Below are 9075 nucleotides of genomic sequence, written 5' to 3' on the forward strand. Positions count from 1 at the left end.
AAAATGTAAAGTGTTCAGAACTTAAACCTTAGCCACATATTTTTCTTTGCTACATACACAGACCTTGCATTTTCATTCCAAATGCTTTTTTCTGGGCACTTAAAATAGAGAACAAATAATATGCAGAAGATACGAAGCTACACTAACCTTTTAAAAATTACAGAACAAAAATTTCTCGATATTGTTTGCTTGTACTTAACAGTTTATGTGAAAGTTTAGCAATTATGATGATGACTTTACATAAATAAAGCAATTAATATTTAACCCACCAGTGAGCCATCACAGGTTGCCCACAGAGCTCTGTCCTTAGAGCTAATAAATATTGAAGGCCTTGAGTAACCTTACCTAGATGATACTGCTTTGAGGAAGGGGTTGGAGTAGAGACCTCCCTACTCCATGAATTTATGATTTATTCGTATTGCCCAGGCAAAGGTTAGAAGTTTTAACTGCCCAGTTGCAACTTTGCTGTCCTAGTCTGAGAGGGGACTAAAATTCATGGAATCCTTTAGTACTCTAAACACTATCTTGCACAGTTGCAGTGTGAACAAAAGTCCTTACCCACACAACCAAAGTTTCCTACTAAGCTTGAATTTTGAACATGCAGCTTTTCCAGGCTAGCTTTTATTTCCTCCTAAAATTTAAATATGGTGGTACCAAACCAATCAAATCAACATGTTCTAAATGCTAACATGAGTATTTATTTTATTACATAAGAAAATAAGATAGCTGGTTGTCAGCTTGGTTACCAGTGACAGATGTTAGTTAAAACTAATCAGAGATTGACCTGGAATGTATCCAAACATCATTAGCAAGCTAGAATTCATATTATGCAGAATGTGAAGATAAAAATGAAGACCACTGAAATCAGAATTCTTGATCTGAATTCAACATTCATTTTCTGCCTCAAGGTACTACAGTGAGCGAGAAGAACACCTGTCCAACTGATTAATACAGACTGTAATTAATTAATACAGACTCTGCAAACTAACTACCTGTTCTTCACTGTGTTGGCAAACTGTAACAGTTCACTCTTCCCAGAGGAAGCAGCCAGCATCATTCTCACCAAGACCCTCATCTGCTGAGTGTAATAGTTGAGACCATTAACTATTCAAATTTTAAATAGAAGACACACATTTAAATGGCAATTTCCTTTTTATTTAAAAAAGAGTTGCAAAGCCAGCTAACGTGAACAGGAAGCTCTTATTTCTTTTTTTAACAGGAATGCCTGCAAACACATGAAACTGAATAAAACCTGAAGTTTTCACAAAAGCAAAAGAAAACCCAAAATATAAAAATCAGTCATCTTTTAAATTTTAAACTAACCTCCATAAGAAGTGTTATTTACTAATGCAGGTAGCACTGAAAATCGTCTATTTGAACCGTTGGCGTGGTCAGTCAACCAGCATTTACATTTTTATTTGATGCAAAGACACAGGACATGGAATTAAAACAAACTTAAAAAAAAACCCCAAAGCATTATAACTCCATCCCTTTAGACCTTGATGAATGACTTTCCATGTCCTACAGACATTTCAACCAAGAGCTAAACAACTGAACTGGGTATTATTTACAACCGTTGATGGAAACTGTTTTCTTTTGGATGTTCCAGTAATTAAAAAAGGTAAAATAACTGTCAATACTGGCAAACTTAAAATGTTTTACTACAGAGCATCTTTTCCTCCTTTACAGCAAGCTCAACTTAACTTTCCGTGGACCGATCGGCCTATCATTCAGTTCATTAATAGCAGCCATAGCTTCCTCATAGTTTGTCATAGCAACAATGGCATCACCAGAAGGTAATCCTTGTTCATTGTACTGCACAGAAACTGACTCCGGAATCACTCTGTAGCCATAGAAAAAATCCAGAATCTCATTAGGAGTAGCTTTAAAGGGTAGATTTTTCAATAGAATAGGAACAACACGCTCAGAACCGCCACTGAAATTGGGATCCGGCATAAATCTTCCTTCAGGAAAATTTCCCATTTTATTATTCCCAAACTCCATTCTGCCAAAAGGTTCGCTGTCGCCACCGAAATCCATGAGGGGTGGTGGACCCCTAAAATCCTTAGGAGGGCACATGAAGTCCTCAGGGGGGTGTCTAAATTCAGAATGATGCCTAAAGTTCCCAGGGGGACCAAATGAATGCATGGGTGGCCCTTGTGGTGGCCCAGATGGTGAACCAACTGGACGGGAAAGCTCACCTCTGTCATACGGATGTGAATGACCATGCACTTCATTCGGTGCAGACAATGGTATGGATACACCAAACTTCTGCATCTGCTCTTCAGATATAAGTCTTATTAATACTTCTGTTCCCAAAAATGTTTGACGATTTAAATTTTCTGCTTTCATGGCTTGTTCCTCAGATTTAAACTTCACTAGTGCTTCTCCCAGTCCAAGTCCTTTTTCATCATAGAGCAAATAAATATCATCTTCATCAATATCAAATCTTGAAAAGAACTTTTGCACTTCAATTTTTGACACATCAAATGGAAAATTCCTGACATAAACACACATTTTAGGGCTGGAATGACCTTCCCGGTAACTTTTTTCTGATATAGCCTGTCCAGGATGATCTCTGTCTAGTGATCTTTTTCTCTCACAAGAATCGATTATTTTCAACATTGACTTTCTTGAAATTGGAAAAATGTAAACAGGACGATTGAGAAGAACCTTTCTATGACATTCCAAAGCAGCCTGGTATTCTCTCTCGCTCCTTAACATCACAAAGGCATCTCTAGTCCTTTTCTGATGCTTATCTGTTAGAATCTTGATCTGTTTGCTGGATATATCCAGATCAGGGAAAAAATCTCTCAAATCTCTCTTCTCCACATTAAAAGATAGATTTCTTAGGTGTATGTAATATTCCTGGCTGGGAGACGAACGAGAACGCGTTCTTTGTCTCCTTGGTGATCTTGAACGAGAATGCCTCCTTGCATGCATGTAGCCTGAACTTTTTGGAGAAAGTTCTTCACAGAAAAAGTGATCCATTTCATCTGGCATGTCCACCCTCCCGCCACATTCAATCCACCGTTCCTCCGTTGTTGGACTAATTTCTATAAACCTCTGACCCATGTACTGTCTATGACGTTTAAGTCCTTCCAAGGCATCACCAGGTGTAGCACATTTTACCAAGCAATCACCATTGTTTAAACCATTGCGGTGCTTTATCAGAATTACTTCATCCACACGTATCCCAGAAAGAAAAGCACGTACTTCCACTTCTGTTGCAGAGTAAGGTATACCACGTAGAAATAAGTAACAGTCATCTGGGTTAAATGGGTGAGAATCCTTTCTTAACGGATAGTTTGACTTAGGTATACCCATATCACTGTGTCTCATGCCATTGGTATGGAAACCAGCCTCTAGGCGATTTGGTGGCCCGTAACTAGGTTTTCTGATTCCTTTTGGAGAAGCTGTAACTAAATGTGGCATGTCTCCAACACCTGATGCACCAGAACCATTAGTACCTGTTCTTCTAGAGCTAGACATAGTTTCTCGTCCCCCACGGTCAAATCGTTTCCGGCTCATTTCTATGGTACTCTGCATTTCTGCCTTGCTGCTGAGAAAGAGCTCTACGCGTGAGTCCTTGATAAACCCTCCTGAACAGCTCATGGCACGCCGTGCATCTTCATCTGTTGCAAATATAATAAAAGCCTCCCCAAGCTCTCCTCCAATAATATGCACACCTCCATCAGGAATATTCAATCCCAAGAAGAAACGACGAATATCTGGAGGACCCGCAATAACAGGAAGCCCCTGTAAACGGATGACTACAGCCATGCTGAGCTCAACCCACAGCAAAAATCACCTGCAGACAAAAAGGTACACATGATAGCACGTCTTTAGTACTCAGCTATTACAGTTTCTTATCACTTAAGAAGCTAGAGCCTTTTTAATGAATGCCCTTGTCTTAATCAAGAGAAGGTATCAAAAAACCCACAAGTTCACAAGAACAAGATTAAAACACAATTCACTGAATGTTGATTAGTCAGAAAATTAGCTACTCCACCAGCACTCGTGCACAAATCTATCAATATTCCCTATCCTAAGGGCAACAAAATCCACCTAAGTCACTCCTCACCATCCACAACACCTCAAGTCTTTCATGGCATAGTGACTGTATGCCAGACATCTCTGCCCAGTCCGAAGGAACAAAAAAATCCTGTTTCCTTTTGAACAGGACACTAGCTGATAAAAGGAGAAAGGAAAGAGAATAACTATGTCATTGGAAAATGACATAATTCACGTGATGCCTTTACTGCTTTGACAAGTTGCTCTACCCAGTGATCAGTTCTGTTCAGTAATGCATGTTTTCTCAGCATTCAAAGAAGTTGTCTCTTTGACGTAGTCAGAATTTTAACTGCAGCAGCCACGAGCACTCAGGAGAGCATATCCTAGTTCCCAGCCACAAACATGTGAGGAAAAAAGGCTGTGTATGATCTTGTCACAATACTCAGTGAGAAGTGTTAAGCTTTTGGCAGCTTACCTGTTTCTGCTTTGGAGACCTGATAAATTCTGTAAAATCAACTTAACTGTGGAAAGAAAACGAAACATAATTAATGGCTGATACCTGTACTTTGCTTTACATACTGTGCTACACTGCTGCAGCTCATCCATAGCAGTGGCTACAATAAAGCCAAACATGTTATGAACCCATGTGAAGAACTCCTTCCATGTTCCAAGATGCTATGCACTGCATCTTTGTGTTTCCATTTTAGAAGCAAAAGATATTCAAAATTTAAGTTGACTTCTGGAAACGATGAAAATACGATGAGATTACTTGGTCATCAATTGTGCCACACTGAACTGTTGCAGTGAAACAGACTGCCAGTGTATTGAGGGAAAAACTCTCAAATGAGTCCTTGAAAGATGCTTAAGTCCATCTCAGGATTAAAGGACGTGTCCATTCTTCTGAGATCCACCTGGTTTCAAGGTTCACAACAAGTGAAGCACTTGTCCAGCACTACACTTAATGTACACAGTGAAGACCATCAAATGAAAGAACAAAAATATCCAACAAGGAGAAACTTTGGAAAGTACCTGAATTTACAAAGCCAACTTCAGTATTTTCCCTGTATCTTTACTGTACTGCCATTCACACAAAAGAATGAGAAATGCTTTACTACACCGACTTAAAACGTGCCCTGATTTTCAACATATCTAACATCACACAATAAATAGCACAGTACTCTGCAAACAACACAAGCTTCTGTAGCAAATTACTGCCTCCCTTCAACACAAACACAACAGCCCGACACTCCATGCATTTGACATCACTCCTACAAACCAAAACCCTTGCACAATAACGTAAAGCACCAGATCCTAATGACAAGTTGTCTTTCAGTAACTGTGGCTATCACTCCAACTGAACTCAGCAAAACAAGAGCAAAGCCCAAATTCTCTAAGTAATGGATTTTATGTCACTTCTACATCAGCACTTTGCAAGCACAACAGAAAACAACTGCCTATTTATTAACTTCTTTAAAGACCATCTGTTCTGTGTACTTTTGTGCCGAGCCGACTCCAGCCAGCAGCCAGGCACCCACACAGCCAACTGTGCACTCCTTGTCCCCATCAGCAGGACGAGAGAGAAAATAGAAAGAACAAAGTCAAGAGAACTCATGGATCAGATACAGATAGTCTCATCAGTGAGAAGAAAAAATGCAAACCAAAGAAAATCACTCATTACCTCCTACAGGCTGACTGATGTCCAGCCTACCTTCAAATTACAACCACTTGGGAGCCAAGAGATAATCCCCCCTAAGCAACCAAAATCATCAAAATACTTCTTCCTCTACCTCAGTTGTTGTTGCTGAGCATGATGTTATATGGCACAGAATATCCCTTTGGTGAGTTTGGGTCAGCTGTCCCAGCCATGTCCCCTCTCAGCTTCTCGCCTACTCTCAGCACACTCGCTGGAGTGGCAGAGTAGGGAAAAGAGATAAAGCCTTGACACTGTGCAAGCACTGTTTAGCCACAGCCAAAAACACTGATGTGTTGTCAACATTCCTTCAGCCACAAATCCAAAACACTGAACTGTATGGGCTGCTGTGAAGAACATTAACTCCGTCCCAGCCAGACCCAGAACTTTACGTCTCTTCTCAACAGATGCAACGGCAGTGCCAAAAAGCATGGAGAATTCAAGGGCAGAATTTTCATACAGCACCGTCGTGTCTTGGAAAACCAAATCCGCTGCCCTGCTACTTCATGATGTATTTAATCTGTAGTACTCCTGGATTTCACAACTCCACATTCTTATCCCAATTTTTAAACATCATTCGCAACAGCTCTCCTCCATATTTCTTCGGTGATAAAGTGCAAGTTCTCCACGATGCACCAGGGACACAACACACAACCTTCAGTGGTGAAAACTAGACACAGTGATTCCAGATCATAATGTGATCTCTAAGAAGTCCAGAAACAAAAAAGGAAGTTCAAATAATAGGTTCTTACTGACTGGACATTAAACAATCAAGCCTGGGTAGAAAGTGCAGACAAGCCATCCAACAATTTAAAGTGAATGACCAAAATCAGTGACTTGTCATGAAAAATAAGACCAATTCATTAACTGAGCAGGGACTTCAGAGAGCAAGGATTTGGAGAACAGATTGACAACTTCATGCCACCAATTGAAAAGCAGAGAAGCAACACAGTTTTATGAAATTTTATATTTAAACAAAGCTGACTAGAAAACAGTACTATAACTATTCTTCCTCGAGAAATTCCAAATACCATTAAAGCCATTAAAATAAACCCACAGCTTGTAAACACTGTGGGAAACTAAGCCTGCACTAGACCAGTATTTTAACCACAACATTCAGAGATTACAGTCTGTATGCAAGCTAGAAACAACACACACAGAAACACTCCGACTGTAAACTGGACCAATGTAAAAATAACCAGTGGATCAGAGGAAGATTTCCTATTCTATTCTTCAAAATAAGCCTTAACAGTGAAAGCAGGCTGCTGCTAATGGCAGCTTGCACATCGCTGGAGGAAGACGCAACTGAGCTCCGTAGCTGGGCCGGCTGGAGCACCGCTCACTCCGAACACCCCCGCCGCTGCAGGGCCCGGCCAGGCCGGAGTGCGGGGCCGGGGGCGGCAGGACGGGGCATGGCCGAGGGGCACGGCCGAGGGGGACGGGCCGAAGGAAGGCTGCCCCGCGCCACACGCGTTCCGGGCCGACAGAGCCGGTGGCCCTCCGCCGTCACGGAGAAGCCCGGCCGCCTCTCGGCACCGGGACAGGGCTGAGGGAGGCACCGGGAGCGGGGAAAGGGGATGGGAAACCTGGCGGCACGAGGAGGCCGAGGCCCGGGGAGCGGCCGCGCAGCGGTTCCGCGAGGGTCGGACTGCCGAGAGCCGGCTCCCGGAGCAAGCCCCGCGCCGCCCTCGGCCGCACGCCGCTCCCCGGGGAGGCGAGCGCTGTCCCTCACGCCATTATCCAGAACCCACCGGGCTGGGGTCGGACGGGCCCCGCCGCTCCCGCACGGCTCCGCCAAGATGGCGCCGCCGCCGCTGCCCCCCCGCGCCGAGGGGCGACTGTGCCGCGCGAGCGCTTCCGGCCCGCCAGCACCGTCGCGCGCCGCCAGCGCGGGACTGCGCACGCGCCCTGCGGGCGGGGCGGGACATGCCGCTGCCCCGTGACCATGACCCCGCCCCCACCGCCCCTGCCGCGCGTGCGCCGCCTCGCGGTCCCCGCCCACAGCGGTGCCCGCGCGCACCGCAGGTAGTGCGCATGCGCCTTGCGGCCCGGGGGCGGCCCTGAGGTCCTGTTGTAAATAGAGCTGTATAATGACCAATCTCTGTAATGATAGAGTTTATAATACATCGGGATACAGAGACCGGTCACACGGCTGGCTGCGGAGCTCGGCCGCCGCGCTGTGCTCAGGCTCATACCCGCTGCTGCCGCATCCTCCCCCCCTCAGAACTGAGGAGCGGGTCTGTGCTCACCGCTGCTCTGCCAGGACCGGCAGACGCGATTTCTAACCCAGCTCGGGCTGGCTTGAGTCTGGGTTTGGGGAAGAAAGGCAGGCGGGGGGGGGGGTTAAGGCAGAGGAGGAGGAAAGGTTTCGGGCTGTGTAAAGGGAAGGGCAGAGGCAGGTGAGGTAGTTATTTTATCTTAGTGTTTATCCCACCTGCTTTTATGTATTGTCCCCTGTATTTCTGGACTTACTCAGCACTTGTCTGCTCCATTTTACATTAACAAATAATAATAAAAGAAACCCTGTTATTTTTGGCAGATTCACCTAGCAATGCTGCCAATTTTAGGAGCTTTCTAAACACACACAGTCTAGTTTAAAAAGGAGACATTGCTGCTCCTGCACAGGATGCAAGGTGGAGGTTTCCACAAATCAAGCACACCAAGGGGTAAAATATCCAGGTCACAAAGTACCCTGCAAATTTTCGTAACATTTGAGGGAATGGAACAAGAGGCAATGGGCAGAAACTGTTGCACAGGAATTTCCACCTGAACATGAGGAAGAACTTCTTTACTCTGTGGGTGACCGTGCACTGGAACAGATTGTCCAGAGAGGTTGTGGAGTCTCCCTCGCTGGAGGTATTCAAGAACTGTCTGGATGCAGTCCTGTGCCATGTGCTCTGGGGTGACCCTGCTTGAGCAGAGAAGTTGGACCAAATGACCCACTGTGGTCTCTTCCAACCTGACCCATTCTGTCATTCTGTGGAACGGGAGCACGAACATCCCGACAAAGGTGAAAGAGGTAAAAGGGAGTAACTTCGGCTGTGTATCCGTTCCTGTAGGCATTTTGCGTTTTCACCTTGTTACCAGTATCCTCTCACAAGGTGGGGAATTTATAAACAAGTGCTCCATTAGTACGATACACCGTTCTGGAGATTAGGTACAGGCAAGCGCAATCCGGGACTCGCCGTTACTTTGTGTCTTCCTCCCGATCTCCCATAGGACAAACCAACCCCTGTGCAGCCCACACCCTAATCCCGGGTTCGTACCGCCCCCCTCCCGCCCACCCCGCGGACGCTTCGCGTACTGCGGGGGCTGGCCCGCGGCGCTCACCGTAGCGGCGGTGGCCATGGCGGCGCGGGGCAGCGGGGCTG

General features: G+C 45.0%; 1 protein-coding gene across 3 annotated transcripts; it reads right to left on the minus strand.

Moving 5' to 3' along the window:
* Positions 1 to 1305: 1305 nt before the first annotated feature.
* RBM12B (RNA binding motif protein 12B) lies at positions 1306 to 7504 on the minus strand. Of its 3 annotated transcripts, none has more exons than XM_027892518.1 (3): positions 7456 to 7504; positions 4490 to 4535; positions 1306 to 3811 (listed from the first exon to the last, which is right to left on the minus strand). In XM_027892518.1, exon 3 carries the CDS (start codon positions 3781 to 3783, stop codon positions 1684 to 1686), a length of 2100 nt encoding a protein of 699 aa, XP_027748319.1. In that variant the 5' UTR covers positions 3784 to 3811; positions 4490 to 4535; positions 7456 to 7504; the 3' UTR covers positions 1306 to 1683. The 3 variants fall into 3 exon arrangements, with proteins under 3 accessions (XP_027748319.1, XP_027748320.1, XP_027748318.1); XM_027892519.1 differs by having other exon boundaries at positions 7452 to 7478; XM_027892517.1 differs by lacking the exon at positions 7456 to 7504 and having other exon boundaries at positions 4490 to 7077.
* Positions 7505 to 9075: the final 1571 nt, after the last annotated feature.

Source organism: Empidonax traillii, unplaced genomic scaffold (genome assembly GCF_003031625.1).
Source record: "Empidonax traillii isolate 1590-97213 ecotype Southwest subspecies unplaced genomic scaffold, ASM303162v1 scaffold355:size2308892, whole genome shotgun sequence".
Lineage (NCBI taxonomy): Eukaryota > Metazoa > Chordata > Aves > Passeriformes > Tyrannidae > Empidonax > Empidonax traillii.